This window comes from Erpetoichthys calabaricus, chromosome 9, assembly GCF_900747795.2.
Source record: "Erpetoichthys calabaricus chromosome 9, fErpCal1.3, whole genome shotgun sequence".
Taxonomy (NCBI): domain Eukaryota; kingdom Metazoa; phylum Chordata; class Cladistia; order Polypteriformes; family Polypteridae; genus Erpetoichthys; species Erpetoichthys calabaricus.
In genome coordinates, this window is record NC_041402.2 from 106,092,812 (window position 1) to 106,115,064 (window position 22,253).

A 22,253-nucleotide genomic window follows, 5' to 3' on the forward strand; every position below is an offset into this window, starting at 1 on the left:
CCCCTGGGGTTATATTTCATTTGGGTTCTCAGTAGACTGCTTGGCCTCCTCCTCACAGAGAATGCAGGTTGAGTTATAGGCCCTTTTCTGCTGCTGTTGCCATTTCTCTTTGCTGTTACTGCCTCTCCAGTTGTCGCCACCCTTTTTGTGGTTGTTACCCAGTCTTTTCTGGACATAACTGATGAATCAGCAATATTAGTAACATATTTGTTGATGCACTTCTGGACACATCCTGAGTGATGTTCCTGGAATCAATTGGTGTTTTAGATCTTTCATTATCATATAACCTCTCCAAGAGACCCAGCTGGAGCTGATCAATTCCCATCTTCTGTTCAAATTGCCAGTTAGCTACTTTACCTCTTAACATTCTCCTCTCTTAAGCCATTGCCATCAAGAAGCTTTTTCTGCTGCTTTGGTTATATTATGGGTGGCTCTTCTTTTTTCATGTTTTTTCCATTATGGTTTAACTTTCACCACAGTTCCATCTTTAAGTTATATCTTTATTCATCATGCATTTCTTCCACAACCTACTAGTTAATTGCCTTTCCTGTTTATGTTATGAAAGGACTTATCCACTCTATTATGTAACCACACAATATTCCAAAACAGAATAGCTTTCTTTATTCTCTGTCTGTTCAGGATAGACATCCAAGTTCTAGTATCTTCAATGCTTTTAACTAAATAAAAAGTCTGTGTTCTGAGCAGAACATGATACAGGAATTTTAGAATTATCTGAGAGTTAGTCTAAAATTAGAAAAAAATCAGAGGAAATTTCTTATGATTTGATTGAAAAAAATTATGCATGCAGGTATGGACAGAAGAACAAATACCATACAATTTGTATGTTTGTGTCTGTTGGTATTGTTTCAATGTTGGGAGGAGAGATCCACGTGAGATTCATTTCATTATGTACTCATGGCATTTAAACTTAACTTCAGACATAAGCTTCAAACTAAACAACAATTTCTATCTATGGACAATCCTATGAAAGGCCAAAAAATTCACCGAGGGAAAGAGACACAAGATGGTAAAATATAACCATTCTACTGATAACTGACTTGAACCTCCTTATTATCTAAAAAGAGAACACCAAAGATAACTTGAACAAAAAGAGTAACAGGTACAATTCTAAAAATGAACAGCTGGAGGGGTGGAGGTTAGAATGGAACAAAGAAAAAAATACATCAATACAGTTTCTATAGTCTTTATCCAATTCAGAGTCATAGTGGGCCAATGTTTAGTCTGACAACACTGGACAGAATGCCACTTTATCCAAGGCCACTTTTGTGGCAAAGTTCATTTCTGGTAGGATAATTTAGAAATGTTAGTAAGGGAGAAAAATGCTTTACCTGAAACTCAGAGCTCTGGAGCTATAAGACAGCATGACTTAATTGTATGCCATTATTCTATCCTACCAATGACAATGAACAGCACAAGCATTTTTCAAAATAGGAAATGCTATCTGTGCATCTCTACTTATACTTTAACAAAACTTTTTTAGACAGAAAAGGCTATTTCAAGCATTACAATTAAAGGTGAGGTGCACAACAACTTTTATGTTAGAAATCGCACCTCTAGTATAGTGAAGCAATTATTATTGTGTTAAGGACATTGGCTGTGAAGGAAATTAATAATTCTTCTCGTTTTGGCATGGTCAGCTTACTTAACCTTCAGTCAGACTTGTCCAACAGCTTGAAGATATATTTTTTCACCAAAGAAAATAAAGTGGATTTTGTTAGAACTCTTGTTAAATTTGATGCCATGACATTGCATGTAGCTATTTACCATGGGGTTGTCTGTGCAGATGAGTGATGGATTGTTTTTGTAGTTTGCCCGTAATGACTGTCTTCTGTTGTAAGAAGTTAGCTTCAAGTGTTTTGTTTCATTTTGGCCCTCTGACTCACAGTGATATAAATTTTGCAGTTGCAAGTAACTAATGTGAAACTCTTAGAGTTGGAAAAAAGGTCCATATTACTGGATGCTTGATGACCATGAATCTTAATGTTGGAAATTTTTCAGTCCATGAACAAACACTCACAGTGGGGAGTAGCCTAGACTAAAACTGTATATCTTGTAGAGAATTTATATATAGAATAGCCTCCAGCTTGATCCTGAGTAACACTAACACACTGTTTTATACCACATGCTATTATAATGTCATCAATAAAGCAATGCTTTCCACTTGTCTTGTAAAATAAATAAATGTAACACAATTATTTATCTTGAATGATGCTAAACTGGAAAAGTATATGCAAGTTCATGAGTGTGCTCTATGATGATAACCTGTCACTTTGTCCGTGTAATTTTCAAATGCAGTGGCTGAGGCCATTTATTTAAGAGTTGAGTTTAATATTTGGGAAGTTTTACCATAATGTGTGTCCTCCCATTTAAATATAATGCATACCAGCTCTATCCAAATGGGGGCTACATCTGTCACACATTTTGCAATTTTTCATTGGCAATAGCAATAATTTAAAATTAGCATATTTTCCAGAAACCAAATATACAGTCAGATCTATAAGTATTTGGACAGTGTTTGTAATTTTGGCACCACAATGGATTTGAAATAAAGCAATCATTATGTAATTATGTGATTGGAGTGTAGATTGTAAGCTTTAAGTTAAGGGGTTTACCAAAAATGTAGTATGATCCATTTAGAAATGACACCATTTGTTTGCATAGTCTCACCATTTCCAGGGGCTCAAAGGTACAGTATATGGACAATTGATTGACAAGGTATTCCATAGCCAACTTGGAGCTTTTCACTCATTATTTATTAACTAGTAAGTGGGTAAAAGTTCTGGAATTGATTCCAAGTGTGGAATTTGCATTTGGAAGCTGTCACTGTGAACTCTCAATATAAGGTCCAAAGAGCTGCCCATGCAACTAAAAACAGTCCATCATTAGACTGAAAAAACAAAATAAGCCTATCTGAGAGATGGCAGAAACACAAGGAATGATCAAATTAACCATTTGGTATATACTTAAATCGATTGACCACACTGATGAACTCAGCACTAACTAGAAGGCCTGGAAAACCACAGAAGACAATTGTGCTGGATGATTACAGAATTCTCTCTGGTGATGAAGAACCACTTCACAACATTTAGCCAAACTAAGAACTCCCTCTGGGAGGTAGACCTGTCATTGCCAAAGTCTACAATCAAGAGAAGACTTCATGAAAGTAAAGACTTGCATTTCAACTGCTAAAGAGAAAACTTATGGCAGAAAGTTCAACGAACAAGCAGCAATACGAGACAGCTTCATTAAAGTCTTGGTAAAGTATCAGTAGTGTGGAAACCTAGCATTTGAAGATGTCCATGGATTCCAGACTTCAGGCAGTCATTGACTGTAAAGGATTTTCAACAAAATTTTGAAAATGATAATTATATTTATGATTACGTTAGTTAGTCCAAATACTTTTAAGCCACTGAAAATAGGGGGACCATTTATAAAATTGTCTGTTTTTTCTAAACAACTAATATAATATTTTTGTTAAACCCCTTGAATTAAACTGAAAGTCTAAGGTTCAATTACGTAATGATTGCTGTATTTCAAATCCTTTGTGGTGGTGTACAGATCCAAAATTATGAAAACTGTGTCACTGTCCAAATACTTATATTTATAGGACCTTCATTTAATGTTCAGTTGTGAATGTATTTTTTGCAATAAAATATCACACCTTAAAGCAGAGTATTTTATCCAATGAAACAAGTAGAAAAAAAGAAAGTAATATATTTCCTGAGAATATAGAGTTAGGAATTATCATCCCCTGTAAATGCCAGTTTTTAGCATTTTACAGATTTTTTCAGTTTAATACAATGTTTGCATACGTTGTCTACAACAGATAAATCATGTTGTGTATTTTGTCATTTCCCTGAGTAAATGAAAAATAAAAATATTTTCTGAAAACAGGAAGTACAGGAACATAGGGTTTTCGCCACAAAATAAAGAGTTGGCAAAAGTCTGCAAATTCTTTATTTAAGTGGAAGTACAAATACCCACTGGAAAAATGCTCCAGTAAAAGCTGAAGTACCAGTCAGTAAAATTTACTCAAGTAAAAGTATAAAAGCAGTCATTTTTACACTTTAAGCATGAAAGTAAAAGTAGTTTCCCAAACTGGGCATTTCTAATGCTTGTTTAAAACTGCTTTCCTTGTTTCACATTATTGTGAAAAGCAAATTTACAAAAATAAAGCAAAATACATTGAAAGAATTGTGGCATCAACAACATATGTCTAATTATCTGTTTATGCACAAACGTTGTTCATGCTTTTTTCTACCTAGTCTCTGGGTATAACCAAGTGACAACAGCAATTTTTTAAAAACATTACATCTTATTATTTGGCCGAAACCTTTATCCAAGGCCACTGACAACATCCATCCATCCATCCATTTTCCAACCCGCTGAATCCGAACACAGGGGTCTGCTGGAGCCAATACCAGCCAACACAGGGCACAGGGCAGGGAACCAATCCCGGGCATGGCGCCACACCCACCAACACCAAGCACACACTAGGGCCAATTTAGAATCGCCAATCGACCTAACCTGCATGTCTTTGGACTGTGGGAGGAAACCGGAGCACCCGGAGAAAACCCACGCAGACACGGGGAAAACATGCAAACTCCATGCAGGGAGGACCTGGGAAGCGAACCCGGGTCTCTTTACAATACAATACAATACAGTCTATTTTTGTATAGCCCAAAATCACACAGGAAGTGCCGCAATGGGCTTTAACAGGCCCTGCCTCTTGACAGCCCCCCAGCCTTGACTCTCTACTGCGAGGCAGCAGCGCTACCACTGCGCCGCCCCCACTAACAACATTTAAGATACAATTGGTTACATTTCTTTTGGTTTTCCAATTGGAGCACAGGCCAAGTGACTTGCTCATGGTTACACAACCTCAGGTTTTGAAGTCCAAGGCCTTATAACCAATACAATATATGCTTTACATTATATTACTCAAACAATTTAAAAATATATTGAGGAGTATATTTTAATATTTTGGAAATTTTGTTTCAAGATACAAAAACAGAAGCTATGTACGTGCTTTACAATACATTTCAGTATAGTGCAAGATAATGTAATATATTTATCCATGAAAAATATTGTGACATTTTAAAATAGACTTGTGTCGAAAGGAATATATTTTTTCAAAATACAGTATGTTTAAATGTATTTTATTTTTTGCAAGGGTGAAAATGATATAACAAAGAGCAATGTCTTAGGCTAATATATTGGATTGGCCTCTGGGGAAACCAAACATGGCTTTTATGCCAGAGGATATTTTTGTTAAATTAGGAAACTACAGGTTAAAATTAATGCATAGAAATTGAACTAGGTTGAGTTATTTACTATGTGTAGTATATTTTGAACCCAATTTACTGCAACACTTATTTTGTGAAATGGAGCAAGATTGCAAGATAGTAAAATTGTTAGAGTGAAAGTTTGCATAGGAGGTTTATTATTTGGCAGTTTTTATTTAGTGAGCAAATAAATTGGGAACAGTCAAATACTACTTAAATATTTAAAAGCACAACGTCCGCTTTCAGTAATGAAAGCAGTTTGAACTAAGCCGCAGTAACAGTACCCGGAAGGTCTTAAAACCTGATATAACCCGGAAAAAGAAGACAAGCGCAGACTTGCGTGAGGATGACTGTCTGCCTGTTTCTATGCAACTGCCTACAAATTCGGTTGACGCGCTGTGCGCGCCTGGCAGACTTTCCGCCATCTTGGTAAAGGGGGCTGCGCGACTGAAGGCCCGCCGCAGCTGTACAGTACTAACCGTGGTGCATACGTAATCAGCGTCACTACCAAGAGTGGTGAGTAGCAGGAGCTGTTTCCTCGAAGATGGCGGGGTGCAGACGTGTTCAACTGCTTTCACTGCTGTGGATGGTGGTTTTAGTTCCCGTGTGTGGAGTGAAAGACATCCCTGCTAATGCTCTCAACAGTGCGAACTTTAAACCAAATGCTGCCAACTCTGAACAGGCTGTCGCGGGCCCGGTCACACAGACTCGCCGGACTAACGCCTGGAAGCTGGCCGATGAGGAGGCCTGTCGTGAAGACCTGACCCGGTTGTGTCCCAAACATACCTGGGGCAACAACCTTGCCGTGCTCGAGTGTCTGCAAGATCGGAAGGACGTGAGTTCACAGTTACTCATGTATGGGCAGGGTGGGCCGGTGACCACTGGCGAACAGGGGTAGAAGCGAGAAGTGAATGAGTGAGGCGTTTGTACATTTATGGATAGGCGGATATCTGATGGACTTGCCAGCTCGTCTGCCCCACTGTATTTGCTAAATAACGGAGAATACTGGTGACAGACGAGCTGTTACAGGGAAAAGAAGACAAAGTTAATATCATATAGCTCTAGTCTGAATCTTTTTCTTTTACCTGTTTATGGAAGTGTTTGTGATTATGGCAAGGAGACTGAATGTTCTGGAAGGATAGATGGGACAAAAAATTGAAGTTATATTCGAATAGTTAACAGAAACGGTCTGATTTGCTGAAGACACGCGTGCCTCTTGACATCCTTACTTCCTTGTTGTCGTGACGTTGCTGGAGAGTGTGGAATTTGGTCTTTTCCTCGTGATGTACATCTGTGTCAAGAATTTGTTGAGGAGAAAGGACAAATTAAAGCGCCTCGTCACGTTGTTTAACGTATCACTTTCTGACATAGAAAAAATCTCAACCACGTCTTTTGCTTTGATGAAGATGTTAGCAAATCTTATTTCCTTCACATGAATAACCAGCCACTAATATTCTTGGACAATAATAATAATATTTCTTAGCAAAATATAGTAGAGTTGCTTACCTAAATAAAACCTTGAATATGCCCTTAATCCTATTAAATATTTATTTATGTATTGGGCATAGTTTTCAGAGTACGAAGCAAATTTTCTGATAAACTTTATGATATATTTTAAGTAGACTGTCCATTAATTTTCAGACCGTTATTTTTTTTCCAAAGTTGTGGAACAATGCATTATTTTTTTAATAAGTAAAATCTGAGTAGCAATCATAAGTTTATTAAAATGTATATACCATTTTGTGGAGTGAAATACAACAGAATTTTTGGCAATACAAAAATCTAATCATTAAATGAATGGGCATTTATTGTAGCCACATAGCATTAAGAAAGTATATTGTTGCAGCAAAAACTGTTGTTGCATACACTTGTCCATCATCATTGATAATAATCATACTCGGTTTGGCAGTTTTTTGTGGACGACATTGTTTACTTTTAATTAAGTTTATTTTGTAAGACAATGTCTAATTGAAGTTCATGAGAAAAAAACTCTTTTCTTCCTCCTTTTGAATACAGTACACCCTCAAATTTTACGGGGGTTACGTTTCTGGAGCACCCGCGAATTGTGAAACCGTGACTTTTGGATGTGGTTTAAAAAATGCCTTTTAAATGCCCATTTTTATAGTTTAAACTGTAAATACAGTATGCCCCCAAAGCACTTTAATTTCGTTGCAAACTCAGCTTAATACATTAACACATTACCTAAAAACAGAATGTAACGGTAAACCCGTATACTGTACTGCCATGTCTCCCGCAGTGCTAGAATGTAAAATACTGATGTTACCGCTATACGTACTGTAATTCATGCAAGCGCGTTTTCTTTGCTATGCGCTGTCGTTTTCTTTGTTAGAAGTAGAGTAATTACATAATAATTAAAATACAGCAAAATGTACGGGTACTCACCAGTGATGAATGATATTGATGATGATGATGATGAAGTAGCTGTGCAGTACGATGCAGAGGATTTAAAACTCTTTGGGTGGCGCCTCTTCTTCAGGCGCTTCAGGTGGAGTTGTATCTTTGGACGGGTCTTCTTCTGGTGAGGTTTTGTGTTGGCTATTCTTTATAGGTTTCAGGAACATTGTGATGGGAAGTTGCTGTCGTTGTTTCTTCATGGTGGCATGGAACGTTTTATATGTCTGAATGGCAGCATCGATGCCATTATTAGCTTTGAGAGCCTGAACCATATAGGGATCCCATGCTTCAATCATCCCTTGTAACTCCGATGTCTGAATAAGCTGGGACAGACGTTCCAATGTCAGGCCCTGCTCCTCCTCCTCTTGCATTGGATCTGTCTCTTCCTCCTCCTCTTCGCTGGCAGACTTTAACTCCAACAAATCCTCGTCCATCAGGGTTTCAGAGTGGGCATCAATAAGGTTGTTCACCTCATCTTGAGTAATGTCATCAAAACCTTCGCCACCCAGTATCTTTGCCAGTTCCACGGCCTTGTCGACAGTGTCATGCTGAATTGTTTCAGGTGACAAGCCCCTGTTGTCATGGACACACTCTGGCCACAGCTTCTTCCAGCAGGCATTGAGGGTTTCCTTTTTCTTATCCTTAAGAGCAGCTTGGATGACTGACAGGCACGTCGCGATTGTAAAGTTATGCCAGTAACCCTTCAATGTAAAATTCTTGTCCGCGTCCATTGTATCCACAACATATTGGAGAGAAATCTGGGTATAAAGAGCCTTGAAGGCATGGATTATGCCTTGATCCATAGGTTGGATGAGGGAGGTGGTGTTGGCAGGGAGGAACTCAGTCTGAACTCCCTCATAATACAAATCCAAAGGGTGGCCGCCAGCATTATCCATAATCAGCAACACATTGAAGTCCATGCCTAAGTCGCTGAGTTATTCCTTGGCTTGAGGGATGAAGCACTGGTGAAACCAGTTTGAAGCAAAGACTTTGGTAATCCAGGCTTTAGGGTTGTGCATCCAGAAGACGGACAGCAGGTTTTTATTTGTTTTTAAGGGCCCTAGGGTTCGCTGATTTGTAGATGAGGCCAGGTTTCATCATGTAACCAGCATCATTGCCACACGTAATAAGTGTCACTCTGTCCTTCTGTGACTTAAACCCTGGAGCTTTGCCTTCATCCTTCATGATGTAAGTTCTGGATGGCATTTTCTTCCAGAACAAGCCAGTCTCATCCATGTTAAAAACTTGTTTGGGTGTGTATCCCTTCTCCTCTATGATGTGCCTAAATGTCTCTGGGTACTTCTCCGCGGCTTCTTTGTCAGTAGACGCTGCCTCTCTGTGTAGAGAGATGCTTTTAATATTAAATCGTTTCTGAATACGATCAAACCATCCCTTACTGGCTTGAAAATTTTCAGGCACCGGTGCTGTTGATGGTCCTGGTTGCGGTTCTTCCGTACCTTCTACATTGTCTCCTGTAGCGAACTACTGGTACAATTTCCGTGCTTTCTCACGGATGATGTCACCGTCCAAGGGGATGTTCTTCTTCCTGCAGGTGGTGATCCATAATACCAAGGCAGATACCATCCTAATGAAAATTTTATTCCTTACGGTCGTTACCGTTTTGGCACTATCACAGAAACTTTCAGATATGGTACTCCGGATCGCTGCCTTGTTCTTCTCTATGTAGCGCACGGTGCTTTCATTAATGCCATAGTGGCGCGCTACTGCAGCTTAACTTTTTAGTTCCCGGAGCAAATCCAGTAGTTCAACCTTCTGGAGTGTTTTAGACTTCTTCTGGCGCTTAGAAGGTGCAGGGCGTTTCGCCGACATCTTGTGCATTTAAGAATAACAAAACGAATACGATAACAAAATGGAAAACACGAGGACACTCAGCTGGAGACGCGCCACAGGGCAGTAGTCAATCAGCAACAAGGAGAAATGAGTAACGCTCTCGGATTGGCTACTTTCACCATCCCAAACTGCGTTTCCCTCAGCGGTTACTTCCTGTACTCTCTACAGCACAGTATTGCCACAAAAAAAGCCAAGAAAATTGTGGAGGATATTTGCGCTTTCCGCTAACAATAAATAGTTAGGTTCTAAGAAAAAATCCACGAACGACTGAGTCCACGAACCCTGAACCGTGACTTCGCGGGGGTCTACTGTACATTTAATTCTCATGCAGTACATTCTGTTGTTTCTTTAGAAGTTGAAATAAGTGTTTTGAATATGTAAATCTTCTTCTTTTGGCTGCTTCCGTTCGGGGTTGCCACAGCACATCGTATTTTTCCATATCTTCCTGTCTTCTGCATCTTGCTCTGTCACACCCATCACCTGCATGTCCTCTCTTACCACATCCATAAATCTTCTCTTAAGCTTTCCTCTTTTCCTTTTGCCTGGCAGCTTTGTCTTTAACATCCTTTTCCCAATATACCTAGCATCTCTCCTCTGCACATGTCCAAACCAACACAATCTCACCTCTCTGTCTTTGTCTGCCAACCGTCCAATCTGAGCCGACCCTCTAATGTACTCATTTCTAATTCTGTTCATCCTCTCCGCACCCAGTGCAAATCTTAGCATCTTTAACTCTGCCACCTCCAGCTCTGTCTTCTGCTTTCTGGTCAGTGCCACCGTCTCCAACCCATATAACAAAGCTGGTCTCACTACCGTCCTATAGATTTTTCCTTTCTCTCTTGCTGATAATGGTCTGTCACAAATTAATCCTGATATCTTCTCCACCCATTCCACCCTGCCTGCACTCTGTTTTTCACTTCTCTTCCACAATCCCCATTACTCTGTACTGTTGATCCCAAGTATTTAAACTCATCCACCTTTGCCAACTGTACTCCCTGCATCCTCACCATTCCACTGTCCTTCCTCTCATTCACACACACATATTCTGTCTTGTTCCTACTGACCGTCATTCCTCTCTTCTAAAGAGCATATCCCCACTTCTCCAGGGTCTCCTCAGCCTGCTCCCTACTCTCGCTACAGATCACAATGTCATCAGCAAACATCATAGCCCATTGGGACTCCTGTCTGATCTCGTCTGTCAACCTGTCCATCACCATTGCAAATAAGAAAGAGTTCAGAGCCAATCCCTAATGTAATCCCACCTCCACGATGAATGCATCCATCACTCCTACCGCAGTCCTCCCCACTATCACACTTCCCTCATACATATCCTGTACAACTCTTACGTACTTCTCTAACACTACCAACTTGCTCATACAATACCACAACTCCTCTCATATGCTTTCTCCAGGTCCACAAAGATGCAATGCAACTCCTACTGGCATTCTCTATACTTCTTCATCAACACCATCAGAGCAAACATTGCATCTGTGGTGCTCTTTCTTGACATGAAACCATACTGCTTCTCACTAATCATAACCTCCCTTCATAACCTAGCTTCCACTATTCTTTCCCATAACTTCATGCTGTGGCTCATCAATTTTATCCCCCTGTAGTTACTACAGCTCTGCACATCCCTTATTCTTAAAAATTGGTACCAGTACACTACTTCTCCACTCCTCAGGCATCCTCTCACTTTCCAAGATTCCATTAAACAATCTGGTTAAAAACTCCACTGCCATCTCTCCTAAACACCTCCATGCTTCCAGAGGTATGTCATCTGGACCAACGGTCTTTCCAGTATTCATTCTCTTCATAGCTGTCCTTACTTCCTCCTTGCTAATCCTTTACACTTCCTGATTCACTATCTCCACATCATCCTTGCTTCTCTCTCTCTCTCTCTCTCTTTTTCTTCATTCATCAGCCTCTCGAAGTACTCTTTCCATCTTCTCAACACATCCTCCTCGCTTGTGAGTGTGTTTCTATCTTTATCCTTTATGACCCTAACCTGTTGCACATCTTTCCCAGATCAGTCCCTCTGCCTAGCCAATTGGTACAGGTCCTTTTCTCCCTCCTTAGTGTCACCATACACCTTTTTTAACCTTCGCCACCTCTCTCTTCACCTTGTGCCTTATCTCCTTGTACTCTTGTCTACTTTCTTCATCTCTCTGACTATCTCAATTCTTCTTTGCCATCCTCTTTCTCTGTATACTCTCCTTACTTCACCATTCCACTACCAGGTTTCCTTTTCCTCCTTCCTCTGTCCAGATGTCATGCCAAGCACCTTTCATGCTGTCACACTTCTGCTGTAATTGCTCAGCTGTCTGGTAACTCTTCATTGCCACCTAGTGCCTGTCTTACCTCTTCACTAAACTCAACCTTGCAGTCTTCCTTTTTTAACTTCCACCATTTGATCCTTGGCTCTGCCCTCACTCTCATCTTCTTGATCTTCAACGTCATCCTACAGACCACCATCCTATGCTGCTTAATTACACTTTACCCTGCCACCACTTTGCAGTCTTAAATCTCCTTCAGATTGACTTTTCTGCATAGGATGTAATCTACTTGTTTGCATCTTCCTTCACTCTTATATGTCACCCTATGTTCCTCCCTCTTCTTAAAAGACACATTCACCACAGCCATGTCCATCCTTCTCGCAAAATCCATTATCATCTGACCATGTTCATTCCTCTCCTTGACACCATACCTACCCAACACCTCCTCATCTCATCTGTTCACTTTACCAACATGTCCATTGAAATCTGCTCAAATCACCACTTTCTGTCCCTTGGGTACACTGTCCATCACTTCATCCAACTCACTCCAGAAATCTTCCTACTCATCCATTGCACACCCAACTTGTGGGGCATGTGCATTACCATCATTCATCATCACATCTCCAATTTCCAGCTTCATAACCATTACTCTGTCTGACACTCTTTTTCACTTCCAAAACACTCTTCACATACTGTTCCTTCATAATAACCCCTACCCCATTTTTCTTCCGATCCACACCATGATAGAACAATCCGATCCACTTGGCCTTACTCTCCTTCCATTTATTCTCTTACATGCACAGTATATCAACCTTCCTTCTCTCAATCATATTGGCTAACTCCCCTTACCAGTCATACTGGCAGCATTCAAAGGTCCTACCCTCAGTTCCACTCTCTTTACCTTTCTCCTCTTTCCTCCAGACACATCCTCTTCTCTCCTTCTTTGGCCATCAGCAGCCCAGTTTCCGCCAGCACCTTGTTGGCTAACAATACTGGTAGTGGTCGTTGTTAGCCCGGGACTTGACCAATCTGGTATGGAAATCTGTATTGTTGTCTTCATGTTGATCTGGCAAAATTTTATACCGGATGCCCTTCCTGATGTATTCCTCCCTGATGTATTCCTTGGGACCGGCACGAAGAAACACACTGGTTTGCGCATCCCCTGTGGCTGGGTTGTTTTGAATATTTAAATGAAGAAAATTGAGGAAATTATACTATTTTAATAAGATGAAAATTTATTTTGTTGTAGTCTTAACAGCAGTGAAGGGGTCATATTTGCTACATATTTTACTGGCCTTTTCGATGAACCTTATGTAAACTTTCTTCAGCAATATTCTATAGAAATCTATTTTTCTGTATTTTCACTGTGGTATATGCCAGATTTTATTTCTTTAAATATTTGTTTCCTTTTTGTATTTTAAAAGATTACACCTACATTTTTTTTTTTCCTTCTTAGTCAAATTGGATTGGAGAAAATTGTACTATTGACCAACATATCCAGTACTAAAGTGCGAGTAGTGCATTGTCTGCGACGGTTTCCTTTCCTTACTTTATGCTTTTACATCAGTAAAACATTGGCAAGCTCAATAAATAAGTAAATTTATCTGTATAGGTGTTGCAACATTAATATCACAGTGTGTTCCACAGAATCTTTATTACAAAAAATCAATCTTTTTCAGGAATAATTTTCAAATCGGTTGCATACTCTCAAGTAACAGACAGCTTATTGCATTTTTTATTTCTATCAGAAAGCTACAGTGATGCCTGTAGTGCATTATAGTAGATTGTTATCTCTATCTGCTGCAAATTGCACTTGTTGTTTCTATGCATAAAGGTAACCAGAAGTAAAAGAGGTATAGTTACAGAAAACGGCATGCAAATAACTTCAGGAAAGGTTTTACAAGATACAGAGTGCTATACCCAAGGAAAATATAATTATATATTATCATTCCAAACATGATTATATAAGAACATATAATCATTTTTTGATGCAAACAGGCCAGTTAATCCAATATAACCCAACTATTATGTTTTGAAATCTCCCGGTTTTAAGCCCGGTTTTCAATACTATCATTCATCGCACTACTTGGTAATCTAATTCCCATCTGTTATTCTCTGTTTTGAGTGGGCTTCTATGGTTAGTAAAAATTCATCCTTAAACAACTTCCATCTATATCCTCTTTATTCTAGTTAAAAAAACTAATTTTAAAGTAACAGCTTAAAAGTATTATACTAATTAACTTCATAAGTCTGAACACTTCTATCTTTTCTCTTCTTTAACTCCTTTTGTTTAAAATACAAAGATTCAGCTTCTTCACTTTTTCCTTAAAGCTCATGCCCTGTAGTCTTGGAGTCCATCTAGTTTGTGTTTTTAGGACTTTTAGGGTTTTTAGATGGAGGGCTTGAGTTTTCTTCAGCCTGGAATTACATCAGAGCTCCCATCCTTGTGACCCATGCGTACTTCCGGGCTATGAATGAGGCATGGCTCCTTTGGTCCTGTTACAGCTCCTCCTAGCGGCACCCACAGTACCCAACAGGGCTGAGAAAATGCACTCCAATTCCCAGGATGTCCTGCGGGAATCCAGGGCACCATTCTATCCCAGGGGAGCTGCCATCTAGTTTTTTGGGGGAGGCAATGTCCAAAAGCTGCTGTCTCTTCCTATCCTCCGGGCGTCCCGGCTGGGTTGAGCTGCCAGCCGTCTCCAGTCAGGGAGTCACAGAACAGAGTACTGAGGGCAACAGTATATCTAAAACATTTAATCATTGCCCATTTTCCAAAAATGAAGAAATCTGGTTCTTCAGTTGGATGACATTTATTTTTGTGTGTTGTTTAAAATAATTATACAGAACAGTAAAGATATACCAAGTAACGAGTAAAATAAACTGGTGAAAATAATTGAGGGAACACTTAAATTGTATATTGATCCTCAATGAACAAAATATATTCAACTGGAAAATCTTTGCCATGTAATTTGTTTAGAACAAAATGATGTAACAGTGGTTAATGGAAATCAAAATTGCCAACCCACTGAGGACTAGATTCAAAATCACACCTAAAATCAAAGTCAGAAATTGAAATTACGGGCTGATCCAACTTGTGTGAATTTCATCACGGCAACTCCAAATGTGACGCAGTAGTGTGTCTGGTCATGCTCCTGATAAGACAGTGAATGGTGTCATGGTGGATCTCTCCCGGACCTGGATCAGGGTATCAGTGACCTCCTAGACAGTCTGTAGCGCTACTTAGCAACGTCAGTTGCACTGATACATAACATCCCAGAGGTTCTCAATTGGATTCAGGTCTGGGGAATGTGTGGGCCACTCAATGTCCTCAATGCCTTTGACTTCCAGGAACTGCCTACAAACTCTGCCACACAAGGTAGGGCATTGTCCTGCATCAGGAGGAACCCAGGGCCCACTGCACTAGCGTAAGTTCTAATAATGGCTCTAAGGATTTCATCCCGGTACCAAACTGCAGTCAGGGTACTGTTGCTTAGCCTGTGGAGGTTTGCGCAACCCTCCAAGTATATGCCTCCTTAGACCATCCCTGACCTACTTTCAAACCGGTCATGCTGGATGATGCTGCAGGCTGCATAACGTTGATCATGGCATTTTATGCCTGTCTCATGTGCCCAGTGTGAACCTGCTCTCATCTGTGAAAAGAATGTGGCACCAAAGGCGGAGCTACCAGTTATGGTATTCTCTGGTAAATACTAGTCTAGCTGTACGGTGATAGGCTGTGAGCACAGGTCCCACTAGAGGATGTTGGGCCCTCGTCCCTCTGTCATGGAGTCTGTTTCAGACAGTTTGTTCAGAAACATGTACACCAGTAGCTAACTGGAGGTAATTTTGTAGGGCTCTGTCAGTGCTCCTCCTGCCTTCCTCACACAAAGGAGCAGACACCGGTCCTGTTGGGTTCATGCCCTTCTATGGCCCTGTCGAGCTCTCCTTGTGTAATGGAACATCTCTTAACTCTTTTAGGGCGGATGTCGACTTTTGTCGACAGGAGGGGTTGAAGGCTAATGTCGACAAAAGTCGACATCCAGGGATAGGGGGCGACAATCAGCTGTTAATGGCAACAAATCTCACTGTCACGTCACAGGCATTCCCTCTGTGCTTGGAGGAATGCTAGACTCGTTGACTCGGCAAATAAACATTGCGTGTGCGTGAGTTGCGAAATGTAAACAATGGCAAGATGGCACCGACATGTGAAAAGGCAGCGAAGCAAGTGCAGAAAAGAAAATACACGGCAGATGATGTTTTGCGCATTATCGCGGAGTCGGACTCTTGATTTTTCAGAATCGGATTTTATTGGCAGTGATCAGGAGATTGAGCAAGAGAGTGAGAAGCAGGCATCAGCTGATCAGACACCAGCCGATGCCGCGCCAGTGGATCTGCTGCCAGTTGAGTGCCTTCGCGCAGCCGATGCATCTACAGCAAGGTTCGCATGGGATAAATACACAGACATTGATCCGTTGAGAGCCGATCTGGCTACCGGAGTTTACAAGACGGCATGGCTTGCTGTTGGACACGACAGATCACCAGCTGCTGTACTTCAGGCTGCTCTCTCCTGATGCTGCTTTTCAGCTACTGTCAGACGAGACAAACAGGTAGGCAGAGATTTTTTTTGAATCGCGGGCTGCGTTTGCATCGCATTCTCGTTTTTCAAAGTGGAAACCCACAACGAAAGACTAGATGAAGCGCGCTGTGGCATTACAAATAGAGATGGGATATAACTTCAGGGAGCATTGGTCCAAACGTGTTTTGTCCCCTGGTGGCTTAGGTACGTGCTGCTGCAAAGTTTTATTCACTTCTGTAATAAACAGAAGCAAATCCCATGGGGTGAGCCAGGCTATAATGCCATACATAAAGTTCATAAAGTTTCAGAAGATTAAAAGAGGTGACAATACGGTTTTCATGCAGGCAGAAAACTTGGTGGCAGTGGCATGGCACGATGGCAAATGGGTGACTTGTCTCTCTACAGTACACACTAACAATATATGTGAGAAAGTGCTGCAACAGACAATTGAAAAATAGGCACCAAAGCAACACATATTGTAAGGAGTGCAATGTGGCAATGACTGAAATTGGCTGCTTTGAGCGAGATCAGACTTTGCTGTGTAAAATGTATGTGAAATCATAGAGTATGCAGGCTCATACAACATGCAAGACAGTAACATTTGTCAAAAGTAAATATTTTTTGTTGATTTGATATGTTAAACAATTGCTTTGTGTTCTTTTTTAAAAAAATGTTAGTTTTTGGAAAAATATTCAGCCCTGGGAGAAAAGAAACAAAAAAAAAATTATCCCTAAAAGAATTAATATCTCCTTCATGCTCTTGAGATTCTACTGGTATACACAGCAGACCTTCTTGCAATAACACATATGCTATCCTGGAGGATCTGGATTACTTGTGCAATCTGAATCGGCTGCAGGTACCACATCATGCTACCAGTAGTGGCAAGGACACTAGGAAAATGCAAAACTAGAGGTGAATCAATCGGGAAGAATAAGGAAAGAGCAGTTGTCTGTATCCACCACCTACAAAACCATTCCCTTTTTGGGGGTTGTCTTGCTGTTGCGTCTCCAGTGCACCTGTTGTCATTTTCATTTGCACCAAAGCAGGAGAAGTTGATTTCCAATTACTTTCTACCTGGACAGATTGATATCCCTGAAGCTTAAATAAGTTGATGTTAGACTGTGATGATTAAGTGCCCTTAATTTTTTTGAGCAGTGTTTAGTTCTTCAGTCAGATGACATTTATTTGTATTTGTTTTAAATTAATGACACAGAACAGTAAAACTATACCAAATAATGAGTTAAATACTGTTTTTTGACAGCTCTCAGTTTTGAAAGAGTTATGAATCAGTTCTTAAAACAAAATTACCAATCTAACAATTAGGGATGCTCCGATAGAAAAAACAGAATTGATTCTGGAATCGGTCAACCAAGTCGATAGATCAGCCACTGATCGAAATCTATTTTCACAAATAAAAAGACTCGATTTGGTGATCAGTAAAAAGGCCGCTCACAAAAACTGATAATTTCAGCCCCTGCTTTTGTAACCTTTATGTAATTTAGTTGCAGTGCTCCTTTACGCAATGTATTATGGTATTTGAGGCACTGTCCTTTTGCAAGTTCTGCAGTGTAAAGAGAGTTAAAAAAAAAAAAAAAAAGCCTGTTTTATCAGTGAATGAAAGATGATTGGAGTATTAGCATTTATGTTAAAGAAAAGTGAAGTAATAAAAGTAATATTTTGAAGCTGTGCAACCAAACAAACAGCAAGAAAAGCTACTTTGAGGAATTTAGACCTTTTTATTTTGTGATTGAGACTTTGGATAGCAAACTTGATTAAAATGCAGCAGCTGACACTTTTTTAATTGGAAAAAGAAATGAGAAATTTGAAATTTTTGCTTTAGTAAACAAGTTTTTTTTATATCTAAAAAAGATTTGTAATGTGTATGCTGTATGACAAACAGCAAAAGTTTAGGTAAGAATCATGTAGTACATAATTAAAATGGTAATCCATATTTTATAATTACACATCAAGAATTATCAATGTGTACCTGATACACCGAAGAAAAGACATACCTCTGTAATATATTAAATGTAGTGAGAAAGTAAATTTTAATGGCAAAAAGCTGTAGTGCAATTAATGATTTTAAATGATTGAAACATATAAATTCATGTATATTTACATTTTTAAACAGTGTTCAATTATCAATATCAATTGATGTATTGTGTGAGATATATATAATAACTAGCAAAATACCCGCGATTCACAGCGGAGAAGTAGTGTGTTTAAAGTTATAAAAAAGAAAAGGAAACATTTTAAAAATAACGTAACGTGATTGTCAATGTAATTGTCGTAGGCTTATTTTAGCATTGAGAGTGAATTTGATGATTGTAAACAGTTTAATTTATGATTGTAAATGTTGTGTATGAGAAATGCACATTTTTAGGATGTAAGGATCTCTTTGTAAATGACGTTTGCAGTTCTGCCCTCGGGCTGTAAAATGCCCAAGGTGTCTGCTGAACTTTATCTCGAGCATGCAATGTACAGTTGGCCATGTGAGAAGCAATCTTGTGTTAAGTCAATGCTGACCTTTTTTAGAGTCTGGCCCTGTGACTTATTTATTGTTATAGTGAAGCATACCCTTACTGGATATTGGAGGTGTTTGAATTGAAATGGGAGGTCAGAGGGTATGAGAGGGATGCGAGGAACAAATACAGTCTCCCCTGAGCCAGTTCTAGTGAAGACAGTTGCCTCAATGAGGTTCTTGTGCAGAGATTTGATCTGAAGCCTGATGCCGATACAAAGTTTTGGTGGTTGTGTGTGTGTATATATGTATGTATATGTATATGTGTGTGTGTGTGTGTGTATATATATATATATATATATATATATATATATATATATATATATATATATATATATATATATATATATATATATATATATAAATAAATAGACAGTTTAAGGGGTACACCCATTTTCCCCCCCACCCCCCTTGGGTGTTGCAATAGGACATGAAACATACCTAATTTTTGTAAGTACACTTCAAGGAATGAGCACGCAAAATTTCACCTTCCCACCTATATGGAAAGTGGGAGAATTAGTGATGAGTCAATGAGGGCTTTGCCATTTATTTATTTACACACACACTGTATATATAATATATATTTCTTTTTGTTACACAAATGGTGAAAACTACTGTTTAAATTAAAGCCTTGTTTCGGAAAGGTACAACGCAGAAAAAAATTAAACAATAGGACAGCTTGTAATTGAGAAGCATTTTATTTTCTTTTATGCCAAATTTATTATGGAGAAATATTTTTGTACATATTTTTATTAAAGTATGTATTTTAAGGAGGTTTTATTTTAGTATTTTATCATTGAACAATAAACCTACTGAATTTAATTTTGTTAATAAAAAAATTAACAGTTAACACCTCTGGTCTATAGTTTATTAAAATTAAACTTTAATATAGAACCTAATGCCTCTATTTGTCTGGTTATGCAGGAGATCAGTGTAAAGTTTTTTAAAAGAATAATAGAAGAAAAAAACCAGAATTGATTCTGGAATCAGTCAACCAAGTAAATAGATCAGCTGCTGATCGAAATCTATTTTCACAAATAAAAAGACTCGATTGGTGCTCAGTAAAAAAGCCGCTCACAAAAACTGATAATTTCAGCCCCTGCTTTTGTAACCTTTATGTGATTTAGTTGCAGTGCTCCTATTATGCAAGGTATTATGGTGTTTGAGTACTGGTATTTATGCTATTTACTTAGATTTACAGTATTTACTTCCTACAGCGTAAATTTTAGTAGATTGCAGAGCTTCCTGTATTTGATAGACATACACAAGTACTCTGTGAGCATGTCTAATGCCACGAAAAATGCATGCTGACACTTCAGTACATGAGCAATGGTACGAGAATGCAGTCAGACTTCTTTTTTGGGCACATACACCGTCCAGATCTAAACAATAGCTCGGAGAGTTGTTTGCGTACTGAAGGGTCTATAGTTGCAGGTGGAAGCTGCCATGCACTTTTGCCGTCGCTGTACTTTGTGAACATTCACTTGTCGATCAAACACAGGAAGCTGTGCAGTCTACTTGTGACTTTATGCTGTAGGAAAATAAGTAAATAAATTTAGGTAAATAACATTCAATCTGGCTTTTATATAAGTAACGTGTAAATGTTTTTCATAAAGACCATCAGAAAACAATCAAAAACAGGACTTTGCATAATACCTTGGTGAGCTTTGTAAGTGCTTTTTTTTTTTTTCTTTGAAGGACACATGTGGCACATTGACTGATTGGCAGGATGATGCCTGACCTGTTGCTGCATCCAAACGGTGCCATCTTACATCTTTATGCCTGATGCAGCTGCGTTGTTCTGATGTGTGAGTGGATGTTTCTTGTGGGGAGGGCTTCTGATCTCTTCCTCTAACGTAGAACCCTCATCATCATTTGAGTTCACCTCTGTTATAGCACATCTTTATGTGATAAAAACAGTGACAGATCGGGGGACGCGTGAACGTGACTGGGAGTATAAAACTGAATTAAAAAAAAAAAAAAAAAAAAAAAAACGTACTTTTACAAGAACCATACATTTACACCAGCCGTTATAGACTCAAATCAAATGTATATTTTTATTGTATAATAGTAAGAATAAGTGCAGCTCTCTGCTCAAAATGGTTGTGCTCTGAATAGAGCCGGTGATCTTTCAATTAACAATCGGCAGTTCTTACCGTTGCACAAATAAAGCTGTCGTGTCAGCGTTGTACCTTAAACTGATTTTTTTCTAAGGTTATATTCTTGAATAAAAGAGTACTTGTTTTGCTATACTTGTACCTATTCTGAAAGTGGTTTATTTAATATTTGGACTTAAGTCTTCACACATTATACACCTCATGTGTACATTTTGTCAATTACTAAAATATGAAGTGTTTTTTTTCTTCTTTTAAGATATGTCCAATGATTCCTGCCTTGCACCTCATCCTACAATTTACACAGATCGTTGTAGACACAGAACACACATGAAATGTATGTACACTGCCTGGCCAAAAAAAAAGGTCACACACTTTAATATTTCGTTGGACCACCTTTAGCTTTCATTACGGCACGCATTCGCTGTGGCATTGTTTCGATAAGCTTCTGCAATGTCATAAGATTTAGTTCCATCCAGTGTTGCATTAATTTTTCACCAAGATCTTGCATGATGGGGGCATCACTTCATCTGCCTCTCTTCTTACCCTGATGCGCCCATCACTCTGGAACAGGGTAAATCTGGACTCCTCAGACCACATGACCTTCTTCCATTGCTCCAGAGTCCAATCTTTATGCTCCCTAGCAAATTGAAGCCTTTTTTTCCGGTTTGCGTCACTGATTAGTGGTTTTCTTATGGCTACACAGCGGTTCAGTCCCAATCCCTTAAGTTCCCTTCGCATTGTGCATGTGGAAATGCTCTTACTTTCACTATTAAACATAGACCTGAGTTCTACTGTTGTTTTTCTTCGATTTGATTTCACCAAACGTTTAAGTGATCGCCGATCACAATCATTCAGGATTTTTTTCTGGCCACATTTCTTCCTCGAAGAAGATGGGTCCCCACCATCCTTCCAGTTTTTAATAATGCGTTGGACAGTTCTTAACCAAATTTTAGTAGTTTCTGCAATCTCCTTAGATGTTTTCTCTGCTTGATGCATGCCAATGATTTGACCCTTCTCAAACAGACTAACATCTTTTCCACGACCACGAGATGTGTCTTTCGACATGGTTGTTTAAGAAATGAGAAGCAACTCATTGCACCAGTTGGGGTTAAATAACTTGTTGCCAGCTGAAAGATAATCGCCCATGCAGTAATTATCTAATAGGAGGCTCATACCTATTTGCTTAGT

The 22,253-nt window shown here is 39.2% G+C and overlaps 1 protein-coding gene across 1 annotated transcript in view; it reads left to right on the forward strand.

The window, feature by feature from the left end:
* Window positions 1-5,725: 5,725 nt before the first annotated feature.
* Window positions 5,726-22,253, forward strand: part of glg1a (golgi glycoprotein 1a) — a 314,175-nt gene continuing 297,647 nt past the window's right edge. Inside the window, exon 1 of the mRNA XM_051931535.1 lies at window positions 5,726-6,141. Coding sequence (XP_051787495.1) covers window positions 5,851-6,141 — 291 coding nt within the window. The 5' untranslated portion in view covers window positions 5,726-5,850. The remainder of the gene's footprint in view (window positions 6,142-22,253) is intronic.